This window comes from Trachurus japonicus, chromosome 19 (assembly GCF_045865225.1).
Source record: "Trachurus japonicus isolate A0001 chromosome 19, Traja_1.0".
NCBI lineage: Eukaryota > Metazoa > Chordata > Actinopteri > Carangiformes > Carangidae > Trachurus > Trachurus japonicus.
In genome coordinates this window covers 9,281,711-9,296,627 of record NC_140925.1, presented here as the reverse complement: position 1 = coordinate 9,296,627, position 14,917 = coordinate 9,281,711, and the positions used below count along the sequence as shown (strand labels likewise).

Sequence of the window (14,917 nt, the reverse complement as noted above, 5' to 3'; positions counted from 1 at the left end):
TGTGTTTTTGCTTCATTAGAAACAGGATTCATTTTCAGATCAACCATTTTAATGACTGATAATAATGACTGACCTGACTATGATAAGCTGAGATGTTCTACAAGCATAATTAAAACAAAAAAATCAGCTTTTTTATTTAGTTTCAGTGCTTTGTGAGAGTGTTTTATTACAAAATAATGAGTCTTTTTGTGATTTATTATTAGGACTGTTGATGAGTAAGAGGTAGGAGACATGCTGTACTTTGCTGATACCGACTGGTTCCTCTTGTCTTGGCGTCAGCTACCACTCCCAACCCCACATATGGTGGAGTCAGCACGGAGCTGGTCCGCTGTTGTGTGTACGGGTGTGCGTGTATGTGTGTGTGTGTGTCTTGTGTATGTGAGAAAAGCATGCACATGTGTACGTCGGTGAGATTACAAGCAAGGTGGAGAGACGAAAACAAGAGACAATTTGAAGAGAAATCCAGAGAGTCTGACGCTAAGCATGTGTGGTGTGTATATATATATGTGTGTGTCTGTGTGTGTGTGTGTGTAGCTTGTGCCTGAGTATGGAGCATTCGTCCATCTGTGTTTTTTTGCCATAAGACAATGTGTTAAAATGAGCCGCTTTGATTGCCGACGCTTTATGAGTCACAAGAGATGACTCACAATCCACCTCCCCTGAACACACACTCATGCAAGAAATACAAGAAACACACACACACACACACACACACAGACACAGACACAGACACACACCTCGCTCTCTTTTCATCCACTGACCGTGAAGAATATGTGCAGGCAGCCTTACTCATGCATATTTACACTGAACACACACTCACTCACCTACTCAGCGGGCGCTCTCTAAAGGTTATTGTGTGCGAGTGTGTGTCTGTTTGTCCGCCCGTTCACGTACACGCATGTGTGTAAAGGTCACTTCAAGTGAGGCTGACCACTTGTCTATGCCGTGCACAGATTGGTGGATTGGTATCGAGAACACTGGGCTAACAACCGCTATTAACCGCACTACCAAAGACGTAATAAATACCTAAATATCCTAAACAAGCATGGCTGCCAATTACATCCAAGAGCCGTTCTTCAATCCTATTCAGAACCTACAATCACTCATTCACTCAGAACCCTTCACGGTCTATTCTTGACCAGACAGAGCGAAGAGAAAGGGCAAAATCTGCTACTTGGCTTTAAGCACATTTTCCATCCAGATTATTGCTGCTCAATACTTTTCAAAAAAAAAAAAAAATCCATTTCCCCCTCTTCCTTTGGCTGCTCGATACTTATGAAAATCCAATTTGGCTTCCTCTTTTCTTTCTTCCCTCCACAATTCGTGCATTTTCACCCACTCAAAGTGATTAGTGATCTGTGGGTATCGTTTCCAGAGAGAATGATAGCTGTGTTTTATGGAGGAGGGGAAAGGTCCATGGTTCCCCATCAGGGCTGATGTCCCTTGGAGAATGACTGGGCTGGGAGGGCAGACAGGAGCACCGCTGTCTCTTTGCAGATACAGGCAGTTGCTCTACATCACAGGAGAGAAGACGACTCACTTTATCTCTCCCTCGCTTCCCTCCTTCCCTCTCCGCTCCCTCTATCATTCATTCCTTTAGCTCCTCTCTCACAGGCGCAGTCTCTTTTTCTCAATTTCTCCGCCGCACGCACACACACAAGCAGACACACATGCCATATATCTTTCTAAGACACCCCCCCCTCCTCGCACCCATCCGCCCCCTCAAAGAAACTCATTTCAGCTTTGCGGGCTCCTCAAAAAGCCTCTTTACGCTGAGCTAACCTAAGCTAGGCTTCGTCTGCACCATTTGACAGCCTTTACATCTCAGTATGCTGAGCAAAAAACACACTCACACAAACACACACAGCTTTTTCATGTGTACGGTTTCTGAAAGAGACTTCAAAGGTTTGGAGAAAAAAAAATGAAATAAAAACATCGGCCACAGTTCTACTTTCAGCCTATCACAATCCAAACATCCGTAGTAGTGAGGGCATCCACTATACACAAATACACCAAATACATTGTGTAATAATGCTGGAAACATATGTTAATACATGTCAGTCCTTAAGTAGGTGATTTAAAATGCTGAGCATAAGCCAGATGAAGCAATTAAATTTTCACTGCCACCTGGATGATTCATGGCAGACATTTTAGGGCAGAAACTCTAGCAGCACTAGGAGCTTACTTACTTAGCAATCAAAACATAGCACAAATACTCTGACAGAAATATAGTTGACAGAGTAGAGATGTCTCGCTGTGATAGATGGATAGATTGGAGACATCATTTGTGCTCTATTCAAGATATTTCTATCCAGCAGCATGGATGAACGTTTCATTAAATGGCACATTTCACTGAATACACAGCAGCCCCTGTCACAATGGGTGACAGCCGTCATCATGTCCTCTCTCTCATCCAATCAAAGAGCACAAAAGAGGCAGATCAGCCTGTCACAGTCGGGTCTGTCTTCATGTGGGCCAATCAGTGCATTCATCAGCGTCATGCAGAGACAACCAATCGAGCAGCACCTACCTTCAGCCTTTCTTTTCAAGAGCACCGTAGGCCAGAGCTCCCATTCATTTACACGCATGCACACACGCTCGCGTATGTGAACGCGCTCGCACACGCATGCATCAGCGGCTTACCTTACCAAAAATAAAACATTCCACTGAATTGATTGATTAATGGCAACGTCAAATAAGAACGTAAAGCCAAACAACTCCGCACAGGTGTTCATTACCATACATACAAAAGCCTGTGACTACATTCAGCTTCAAAACCAACCAGGCAGCCCATTAGCCATACACATTAACAAAAAAAACAAAAACAAAACAAAACAAAACAGGGGGGTACCTCTGAGTTTTCCTAATTTCACAGAGGGTGGTGTTCCACACAGTGAGAAAGAGGGCAGAAAAGGAAACAAGAAAAAGGGGGCAAAGAAGACACGGGTTGCAATGTGAGATTTGTTCATCAGTGAACAATTTTCAAAAGGCAAAGCACTGGCACTTGTTTTTTCAGCTGCGTTCAAAAAACACAGGGCAACTCAGGGGTGGAGGTTTAACAGCACTGCTTTCATACACTGCAAGAACATCTGTTCAGAATCACATGCGCTCGCCAATGTATGAACATGAGCCTGTGTGAGGAGGACCAGCGACGGCAGAGACATGCTGGAAGCCGATGAAAAGCGGTGGATGAATGTAGACGAAATGTTCGTGTGTGAAAACTGCCAGTCGTTGATTCGAACCCTGATGTAAAAGCACATGTGCACACATATGGATACGTTGTGTGCACACGCACGCACACACAAACACACAATGCTCTCACTGCCTCAATCAAACTGTTGAATACAGATGAGGGGAAAATGAGATGAGATGGAAGAGTAAAGACCAAATCAAACCATCCATGGAGTCAGTCGGTCTGTCGGCCCTTAGCTCCGTTTCCATGACCTGGAGCCCCGCCAAGTCTAACCCAGCTTAGCGCCATCAAGCCACAGTCATCTCCTCCCTCCCATTAACCCCCTCCCACATCAGCAGCCATGATTATTCCAGCAGAAGTTGCTCTCAGGCTCATCACTCCTCAAAAATTAAACCAAAAAAAGAAAGATTTTTAAAGCCATATTTCATATTTAATTGTTCCACTGCAAACGTCTGAGTCATCCATTCCAGTTTAAATTAAAACTGAAATTTCTGATGAGACCAAATGGACTAATTTAAAATGAAAAGAAACTCAATTACAGGGAAAAAAAAAACTGACCTTAGTTCAGTGCCTAGAGAGACAACTTCCTCCCGCGCCAGGTGGTATGATGAAGTGGGGGAGGGATACAGGGAGTTGTGAGTGTGGGGGTGAGGAGGTAGGGGATGATGGTATAGCAGAGGACAACAGGAAGTGAGGTAAGAGGAGGCCATACCTTGGTCGCCAATCATCAGGTGTGCCAGACCTTAAAGGAAGACAAGAGCACAGTCAGCACAGCAAAGGATTATGGGGTGTGATATGTGTATGTGTATGTGTGTGCGTTTGTGCATATGTGTTATTTGTTATACAGGATTTTTGTCAATGACATGCTGGTGAAGGCTAAAGTTCTCTGTTTGTTTGTTGTTTGTTTGTTTGTTTCTGTGTGTGCGAGTCCTTTAAATTATTCCAAATGTCTATAATAAAAATAAAAACCTTGCTTTGTGGACACTTACTCTTCCTAGGTAGCGATCTTACGCACAAACAGGTATGCACACAGACGTTTGGACACAGCCATACAACTAGGTCGTACTTGTATGCAGTACAATAGTGCATGTGTCAAGTTCTAAGTAATCTTGAGGCGAGAGCCACTCCAGATGATTGCACATGGAATGTGGTACTTACCAGATATCAGCAACCAACCCTCACATACCCACACAGACCAGCATATATTTACGCTGGCTACCTTGCACTGTATTTCCACAATAAGGATGTAAAGAGAACATGGAGGCCAGAGAGGAGAATGTGAGGAAATAGATATGAATGATCTCCGAGAGGGAGGAGAGGAATGGTGAAAATAAAATTGTTAAAAATTAAAATTAAAATAATGATGGAGCTAAATTATTTTATTATGTGTACTTGAGAATTAAGGTAAGAACAAGGAAGAGAGGGACTCGAATAAATAAATAAAAATCAAAGAAAGTGGAAAAGGAAAAACTCAAATACAGACAGACAAATGGAATTAGATAGATAGATAGATAGATAGATAGATAGATAGATAGATAGATAGATAGATAGATAGATAGATAGATAGATAGATAGATAGATAGATAGATAGATAGATAGATAGATAGATAGATAGATAGATAGATATTGACTGGTTGATTGATAGATTGATAGATAGATGTGCAGACCTACCTGGAGTGTAGCTGTGCTCTGGAAAGGTGTCGCAGCCAGGCGAGGAGAGAGAGAGACAGACATTCATTAACATGCATGCTCAGCCCTTGGGTTACCATGGCTACTTACTGTACATGCACACCCGTCCAGGGTTACCGTGGTAACACACATGCAAAGTCCACGCAAAAAAACGTCACAATGGATACCATGCTGCAACTGGTAGCCCGGACTAAAGGGGTTGTCTAACACACACACACACGCACACAGCAGCGTTATTAAAAAAAAAAAATGCAGTCTCTCTCTATGACTTCACATGTGCACAAATACACATACATAAGTGCACACACGCACTCACTCACACTCACACACTCACTCACACACCAACCCACTCTTGTAGAAACTAAGGGTGGAGGGGGTGTGGGCGGAAATATACATTCCTACCTGTACGTTTGGATTCAAGAGCCGTTTACCCCAGAACTTACCTTGCAGCTGCTTCCTCTCCCCCGAGCCCCCCGACAGATAGCATGCAACACACACACACACACACACACACACACTCTTTCTCTCTCTCTCTTTCTCCATCACGCACTCTGTCTTTCACACATACAGACACACGCACACTAACATTGACTATGGCAGTAATAATGATATGTAATAGCAGGGTAAACATGTAGGGATGGATTAGCAGTGCAGGAAGACAAGGGGCATGCATGGTTCAATACTGGGACAGTGTGTGTGTGTATGTGTATGTTCATGTGCATGTTTGTGTGTGTGTGCGTTAAGTGTGTGTATTCTGAGCCATTTGCTCATCTGAGTGTTTTTTTTTTTGCCTCTGCCCTTGTGCTAGTAGCATGGCAGAAACAGGTGGAGCCATTAGCATGCTAACAGCGATTTGCCCTCAAGGACAATGCAAGCCAAGCCAGGCCTAACAAGCCAGGTTCACTCTGCCTTCACTGGAGGGCAGAATGGCTTAGACAGTAATTACATTTATGCATAGCCCTGCCCAGCCTCTATTCCTTTACTAAAACTATATTTTAAATATCTGAAATAGCTATTTCGATGTGCTTTAGAACAAAAGCCTTGTAAAGAGCTCTTCCCTCACACTGGTATAAAAGATGTAATATACGGTCTTTTGGTGCAGAAAACATTTCTCGCAGTGCATAATAATATTGTATAACTTTACAGATGTTTCGAAGCTTGTCTCAAATCTCCAAAAAATATGAGTGTGAATAAAAGTGGATCATTAGGGAGCCTTCAAGATATCGTGTAATTGTAAACGTGTACGGAAACTCACACTGCCACAGCTAAATTGCTTATTTCTGGCTTCAAACACAGTCCTAAGGATTCATTTTTCCTCTAGCAGAGAATATTCATTCTGTATTAAAGATTCATAACAGATTTTTTTTCTAATTTTCAGTGTGTTAGAATTTTTTTCTCAGAGCTTCGTTCAAACTCTATGAGGTTGCTGGGTTCAACATAGCACAATAACTTCAAGTTTCCATATTAAAGATATTTGTACTATTATGTACGACTCTGCTTGGCTTCTTACAACACAATCTGGACTCGTATACTCATAAACTCTCATTTTAAAAGAGATAACTATGGTTTCACCACATCCAATCAACTACAACTGCTACAGAACCGTAGATGCTGTATATTTTTCTTTAATCAAAGCAGGATTTTGACCTGAGCCTTTTCTCTACTCCCTTTGCCATCTATTTAATTTCTCTCAAATAAAACCTTTGAATTTATGTCTCCAGGGTGCCTCAATTAACCTAAGAGGTTCTTTTCACGTACTATAAGTCGGCATACAGTTCTCACTGGTAATGATATTGATGCATGAGTATTAGCTAAGCCTGTGGTCGGAGATATCCCACTGAGCCGGCATCTAGTCTGACCAAAATAAGAGGAACAGCAGTGCATGGGGGCCAGTTTTTAAAAACATTTTATTCAACAACAAGTCTGCTCAAATCTCCTCTCAGACCTCTCTGTATCTCTGATCTATTTTCAGAGAATGGGAAACATGAAGTAGAGAGGTCTAAGAGAGAAACCAAGCTTCAGAAATACTCTTAAGATGATGTTACTCTCTCTTATCCACCATGGTATGTTTTTTTTGTTAACTGGCCCCATTTGCTGCTGTTTATTTCTGTCTGAAAAGCTGACAGTTCAGTGTAAAAGCTCCTTTCTTGAATACTTCCCTGAACTAATATGAATGAGTTACTGGAATAACACAACCAGTGAGCAACCACAGGAAAAAACATGAGGTTATCTGTATGTCATTAATCTACTCTCAATTTCCACCATCATCTAATATCATATGCCAAACCCTGCAGCAATTTCCACCTAAACTCTGAAATGTGAATCTGAGGAAACAAAGAGCAGACTAGTGAAACACCAGCTTGAAACACCATACTAATACCAACACTAAAAGGGTGAGATATTTCCAATTTAATCTAAAATAATTTACGATAATAGCATTTCATTATTATGTTTTAATTTAGTGCAGAATATGAGCATGTTCCAGTCCAATACAGTGCTGCCCCTTATGTACATTCAGCCAAGCAGACCTCCTAACTGGAACCATTTTATGTGCCTGCTATTACTAACACCGGTCAGTACTGCCAAGAGAGAAAAAATAATTGTAGCACTTGTTCTCCACAGCAACACTTGGCATCACTCACCACTGAAACCTGAATCCATCTCTAAGAATATGAAACAGCACCTTTAAAGGTGCAATAGCCTCATGTTGCGTGACAAAGTGCCCGTCCAAAGCAGGTAAGAGGCTTTGTGTAAAATGTCTGCACCTCCACTTTAGTCTGTACGCCGCTACACTGCTGTTAGGAGACCTCAGTGTTGTGACCGCTGCTGGTGGTAGTAGTGTCTGCACACTGTGTGAATGTGTTTCTGTATGTTTGTGCTACATGTGTTTCTGCAGGTATGTGTGTGTGTGTGTGTGTGTGAGCACTGTGCCCTAACCAGCAGCAAAACTGCAGACTGGATTAGACTGGATTGGATCACACATAATTCTCAGTTTCTGCAGGGAACTGACCGTATAGCTTCACTTGTTAATTCCTGAATGTATAGACACCCATAACGCAGCAGCAAGCACTACAATGGTGGGACATAACCTTTTTTTTTTTAATTATTAACTAATCTAACTACAAAGGTATGGTCTTCTGATTGGTAGTTTATGCAACCATCAGTCCAAAACCCAAGAAAATCCTCACACATTGAGAGATGCTGCTTAAATGTAAGACTGCAACCAACAATTATTTCTATAGTAAATGAATCTGCAGATAATGTGCTTGATTATTTGTCATTTTTTCCCATAAAATATATTATAAATATATTCAGTTATTATAATATATGAAAATGAAAGCATTTAATTCTCACATTTGAGAAGCTGGTGTCTGCACATTTCTGGTGTTTTTTGCTTAGAAATGTATAATAAATAATGAAAATAGTTGCTGGTTAACTTACTTTCAAGGAACTAATCAATTGATTGACTAATTGTTGCAGCTCTGCTTCGTAGTTCAGTGATCTCACTGTCAACCAATAAACCATTTCAGCGTATGTTACCAAAATGCACCAGTTTACCTCCACCATTTGAAAACTGAACATAAAGACCAATGGTCAACTCAGAGTCCTCTTTGCCTTAAAGATGCCTGTCACACATACACATTTAAACACACACACACACACACACACACACACACCACCACAAACAAGTAAATGCAATAGATTTGAGTGGCAGACGTGGAGCTTCTGAAGTCACTAATGAATAGTACTAATTCACTCATAGGTGAATTAGAGCCATCTGGAGGATGGAGCTGAGGAATGGGAGGAGGGAGGGAGGGAGGCAAGAGGAGTGAGAAAGGACAAACACTCCTGGCATGAGGTCTCCCTATTAGTCCGATCTCCATGGTAGCATAGGCCGTCCCACTGTCCACTAAATGCTAGGGTGTGATGTGGTGGGTGGCGAAAGGGAGGTGTGACGCTGACAGTGGTGCTAGGTACAGTAGGGTGTGAGGTCAGGTTGGTGACAAACGGTGGCCACGCTGCAAGGCCATTCTGCCATTTTTTTTGGCAAATGCATTTGTGTCATTAAAAAAATCAATTGCTGAGGCAAAGCTGAGCGGTATCTTTGGCATCGGGGGGAGGGGAAAAAAAACATAGTACTTTAGAAAGCTATTGATTAAGAATGCAGATTTGCTCTGTGAATGAACTGAAGCAAATCTGACGACACACACAACTAAGCAGCAGGGAAATGAAAGCATTTGCAGTACTGGCCATAACAAGGTAGCCGAGTTCATTAAGCAGCTGTTTCGTTTTTGTAATGGCCATCATTACACTGCCCTGTATATTGGCATTTGTATTGACCAAAGGCTTGTTTGACAGTACAAAGGGAGGGTGGCTCTCGTAGAGTTGAAATAGTAAATCATTTGTGAGGAAGAATTTTTCTTTTGCCTCTTCCAAAACGGCACATTGAAGATTTATTTTCACATTATTTACTGTAAAACTTCTTCATTTCCATTGAGTAGTACTGACAGGACACTATTTCCTCTTTTATAATGCATGAGAACACTGACACGAAAACACATAGTACATAGCATACACACTCACTCATTCACAAACAGAGCATCTCAACAGGCTGCAAGCTGTTCAAATTAATGGCAGGCAATTGATTATACACACTTCATTTCAACATCCTATGTATGGTACCTGTGAAGGCCATCTAGAATCAATGCGATCCCATTAACACAGGCAGCAAGGTGTCAGCCATGTAACAGCCACTGATTTCCAGCCTCCTTGCCTCGTTCCAATTAAAGTCTCTCAACACAAGCCAACAACCACATCCGTAATGGATCTATATGGTTATTGTGTTTTGCCAAACACGCCAGCTGAGCCCCTCAAAGCTTTAACACTGCGAGCCAGGTAAGGCTTCTCAGCGAGTTTCAGGATTTTTTCCTCAAATCTCTAGACTACCAAGCTTCACGGTCTGAATGCAGCAAAGAACAGCTGTTCTCAAACTCTGAGCTCCGGCTCCACTAAACTGACTGCACATCTTGGGAGGGGGCTTAGCTCTGAGTCCTGGAGGTACATACTAAATTGGCAACCATAAAAAAAATCAATACCAAACATAATCAGTATGCATGTCCTGCACTGTTTGTGAAGGCTGCTGGTCCATACACGCCAACTGAAGGCAGCTGTGAAGGTGTGAATAAAAAATGGATGTCTACACTGAAGAACCTGGTGCTTGGGATTGGGAAATTTGGAGGTGAGCTTCCACAAAAGTTACTGAGTGTGCTGCATGTGTTTATGTGTATGTGCAGCATGTACGTAAAAGGATGGGATGTATATGATGGGTCAGCATGGTTTCTGGGCCTTACCTTCGCTGCAGTCGTTGCCTTGGAAACCGGTTTCGGAGCAGTCGCAGACGGCCTGGTCGTTGACCATGCTGCACACCCCTCCATTCTGGCACTGGTGGTCCGGCCCACAGCGAGACGTTACTGTGACGCCCTCTGAGCCGTTCACCGTCACCATAGAGCCGTTGATGCTCACCGCCGTGATCCAGCCACGGTAGGCGGGGTATTCCTGCACCGAAGTGGACGTGATGCGTAAGGGCGCTGCGCGAAGCTCTGGCGACAACCCGCCCAAGTAGGTGTGGCTGAATACTGTCATGTCTCTTCTCTTGCTCTTTACTTCTGCCCATCCCTCCAGTCGTCCATCCACCTCCAACGAGGTGTTCCTCCAGTCCCGCTTGACACGCACCGCGTGCCAATGCCCGTCGCTCACGGCCACGCCTGACTGCAGCTCGGCCGGATCGGCACAGAAGATGGAGAAACGCAAGCGGAGGTGGCCGTGGAGAAGCAGCAGCTCCAGGAAGTCGCAGAAACCTTCGTCGTCCAGGTAGAGCAGCAGGCCCTCCTGGCTGTGAGTCCGCAGGCTGAAGCTCAGCACGCTCTCGCAGCAGGCGTTCCACACCGGGAACCGCCCCCATTGGCTGGACACGCCTCCGAACTCCAGGACCTCTCCTTGGGCATGGCCCCCCACGCTGCACAGGCACAGCCCCAGGAAGATCAGGGGGGCTGCCGCCCAAACACACACCGCCATCACACTCATACACACACTCGCTCTCTCACTCACACACACACTGGAGGAGATGGAGGCTAGAGCTGAGGTGTTCCCTCTAGCCTACAGCTCATGGTGACAACTGTAGGGCGCTGCGGTGAACACTTTGGGGGTGTCTCAGGTGCAGTAGTGCTCTTTACAAGGTGAAGCTCCAACACAATACAGCTCCAGTCGGGGGGGGGGAGGGGGTGGGGGGTCAAACAGCAGCTCCCTCCGTCCTTTCAGCACGCTTGGGACATCTTCTTCGGCCGCGGCCTGGTGTTTGTGTCTTTCCCGTTCAATGTCTTCTCTCCATTCAGTCCTTCTTCACTTCTGACATCTGAGATTCCAGGTGTGTGTGTTTGTGCGTGCATCTGTGTGAGTGTTAGATATGTGACGAATAGGATGTGAACTCCATCTTTGTGCCCTAGATAGGGCCTTATCCCCCATGCAGGCAACTCCCCACGGAGTACGAGTGCGAGTGTGTGTGGCTCACACACTGGTAATGGAGAGAAATGACACCGTCATAGCAGAATTTTCTCCCCCTCCTTCCTATCTTAGTAGGGCAAGACTTAAGAGTGTGTGTGGGCAAATATGTGTGTATATGTGTGCGTGTGTGTATGCGTGTGAGAGTGAGGTATGTGTGTGTGTCTCTCACTGCCGCGTCATCACTCTCTCCAGCGACCTACAGAGAGAACAGAGACGGCACAATCAACCAGGGTCACACACGCACACACACACACACACAGCGGTGGCATCTCACAAACACACAACATACACAAGAACAGCAGCCAGCTCTTATTCTCAAATTACTCTCACTCAAGCATTTTGAGTGTGCACACACACACACACACACACACACACACACACACACACAAACACACTATTAAACAGGCCCAAGTCAGGACCATCTATGAACATACACAATACATCTTTCTTTTTTTTCTACTTCCAAACAGCCCACACAACAATGACTAAACACATACAGTGCAGGCACACACACACACACACACAAACAGCACCTCCTCAACAAAGCTCCCATCATGCCGCAGATTTTTAAAAAGGTGGCACAGCCTACCCGTTACCTGCCGCTGCTTAAAGTCACACAGCACGAGCTACATGTAATCACCCCTGATGGACTTTTGTGTGTTTTTTTTTAATAAATCTTTTTTTTCCAAACTGAATTGTGGTAGGCCTACTAACGGTAAACGTTGGTGGGCACCTCAGTATAATTATCTATCACAAAGAGCGGGAGCAGCAGCAGCAGCAGCAGCCTCGCGCGCTGCGGCGGATGACTCAAAACCCTCCTCGCGCTTTATCGAATTAACGGAGCTCATTTCCAAACACATTCCCACACAAACACAACACAACACACACATTTACATATACACATTAACACACACATACACTGCCTGCAGTAGCCTACGGAGCCGACGTGTTTCACATAGTTTCTTCTCCGGTCTTTTTGAAAAGGCGCAAAGCAGCGGTGGCATCACAGTTATTGATAGACGAGGTGAATGAATGCGGTTGAAATATCGATTCTCGATTTGCCACCATACCTCCTCACCTCCTCCTCTCCATTTTTTCCCCTTCTCCTACGCGCCGCCCGCTGCTGGACTGAATACACCACCGGGGGGCTTCAGTCTTATTATCACCTGCGCCCCAAACACTTAACTAAAGCTTAGCTAACCGGTACCAGTGTAATTACTTTTTTTTTTTTTTTCCCCCTTTAAATACACATTTTATCGAGGTTTACCCGAGATTTAAAGGTAACAACTTAACTCCTAAATAAAAAAAACAACCCAACAGCTTTTTTTTTTTTACCTCGATGCAGGCAGATATATTATAGATACGGGCTGGAAAACCGACCTACCTACCTCGCGCACATCCTGTGGTTCCGTGGCAACAGTGCCGCCGCCGCGCGCGACTCACTCACTCATCGATTTCCCATTTGAGGAGAAACCTGAAAGGCGCGAGAGAGAGGAGAGGAGAGTAGCCTAGTCGCGCGCCTGGTGGTAGATAGAGCCGGTCTACCGGACAGGAACAAAATTATCACGGGCTCTCCTCCAGGCGACAAGGTGCTATAGCTCTCCCCCTCGCGCTCCCTCTCTCTCTCTCTCTCTCTTCTCTCTCTTGCTCTCCCTTCTTCTCTCTGTCTGGCTCAATGTCTCTCTCTCTTCTCGCTCTCCGCTCTCTTGAGGAGGAAAAGGTGCAGTCTGATGCTCTCCGCGAGACTCGGCAGAGGGAGTGTCACGTGGTCGCCAGAGAGAGAGAGAGAGAGGGAAAGGGAAAGTGTGTGTGTGTGTGTGTGTGTGTGTGTGTGTGTGTGTGTGTGTGTGTGTGTGTGTGTGTGTGTGTGTGTGTGTGTGTGTGTAAGAGAGAGAGAGAGGGAGAGAGGGCGGGGCCGCGCGCTGCTGCTGCAGCACCTTGGACAGCGCGCACTCACCGCCCGCACGAAAACAGGAACGCAATTACCGGAGGCAGAGAATAAAAGCGAGAACCGAACTGGGGAAGATCCGAGTGATTAAATCCGTGAGTGACAGTGACGATGGCCTTTTACCTCGGTTCGTGCCACCGGATCGAGCGCGAGAAAGACAGTAATTCCGTGAAGAGTGTGGGAGGAAGGACGGGATGAAAAGGGAAAGAGAGAATAAGAGGAAGGAGGAAGGAAGGAAGGAGGAGGCCGTCTCAATTTACAAACCTCTTACCCCGTTTCTCTCTCTGTGTCCCACACAGTTACTCACACATAGGCTACACACACACCACACTTAATCCCTCTCAAACACACACAAACCCACTATCGGCTGACCAGTCATCGACTAAAGTAGGCCCATATGGAAGTGTGTAGGCTACTTTCTTTTCACGGTTTAGTGCTGTGCTGCTCACATTTACTCATGCAAATTGGCAAAACAGGAGCAACTGGAGCTGAACAGCTACAGAGCATTAAAAAAAGAGAGAAACAAAAGTGAGAATAAACACAAGAAAATGCAGAAACTGTATTTAAGGCGACATTTAAAATACACAAACATTTGTATGAGGTGAATGAACCTGTTAATTTGGTCAAGTGTTCTCATTATTATCTTTTTCTCTAAATGCTGTGCATGTGTTCCCAGTTTTATTAAGACACCATTTTAGTAATTTCCAATTTATCTAAATCTTAATTTCACTAACACAGCGATATTTATATATATGGTGGTGCGTGTGGCAGTTTGGGGAAGCCCCTCTCCTGTGTGTTTCAACGTCCTATGGACCTGGCATCAGCCCCATCCAACACCATTGGGATGAACTGGACCACTAACTAGCCAAGACCCACTGCCCAATATCCCATCATCAATTCCCAAACTAATTAACATCCCTGTGGTTTAATGGGAACAAATCCAGCAGCCGGGTTGAAAATGTTCATGCAAAGCCTTTATAGAAGAGCAGCAGCTGACAGACTGTTATAGCTAAATATTGGTTTTGCATTGAGAAGCCTAAACATATACGTACAGATAGCTATATACTGTATATTCAAGTGTCCACACACTTCTGGCCATGTGTTGTATTAGATACAATTGTAGATTTGTATGTGTATGTATCCATTTCATATGATTCTTGTGAGGGACATGTTGCTGGAGGCATTATGACAATCACATTTAATGTCGAGGTGTGCAAACACTCTGGGGCTTGTAATGTCTTTATATCCATCCATGCTGTACAAATATTCTGAAATATAGACACAATCCCCATGCAGGCTCATCAGCAATCACACATACAGCAGGGCTTTTCTTTTCTTTTTTTTCCAGCCAGTCTCATGGATGGACTCCAGCTGTGTTGAGCCCAGATCAGAGGTGCTCTCCCTGGGCTCCCTGTGCCAGCTGCTGCTGCTGCTCTCCTCTTTTCTCTCTCCCTCTCTCTCTCTCTGGATCTGTATAGTTATGTCTGTGTCTGACTAGCCAACACATCTGCTTTACTCCTTTTACT

General features: G+C 44.5%; 1 protein-coding gene across 16 annotated transcripts in view; it reads right to left on the bottom strand.

Annotated features, from left to right (window-relative positions):
• Positions 1-13,290, bottom strand: part of nrxn1a (neurexin 1a) — a 62,807-nt gene extending 49,517 nt beyond the window's left edge. For 2 of the 16 annotated variants that reach the window (XM_085761077.1, XM_085761087.1), the window contains exons 1-4: positions 12,832-13,206; positions 10,234-11,639; positions 4,865-4,882; positions 3,906-3,935 (exon numbers count right to left, since the gene is read on the bottom strand). In XM_085761077.1, the coding sequence (XP_085617203.1) occupies positions 3,906-3,935; positions 4,865-4,882; positions 10,234-10,966 (781 nt within the window). In that variant the 5' untranslated portion in view covers positions 10,967-11,639; positions 12,832-13,206. Of the gene's footprint in view, positions 1-3,751; positions 3,936-4,864; positions 4,883-10,233; positions 11,640-12,831 lie in introns of those variants that run through there. The other 14 variants (XM_085761081.1, XM_085761089.1, XM_085761079.1 and 11 more) reach the window with 13 other exon arrangements.
• Positions 13,291-14,917: the final 1,627 nt, after the last annotated feature.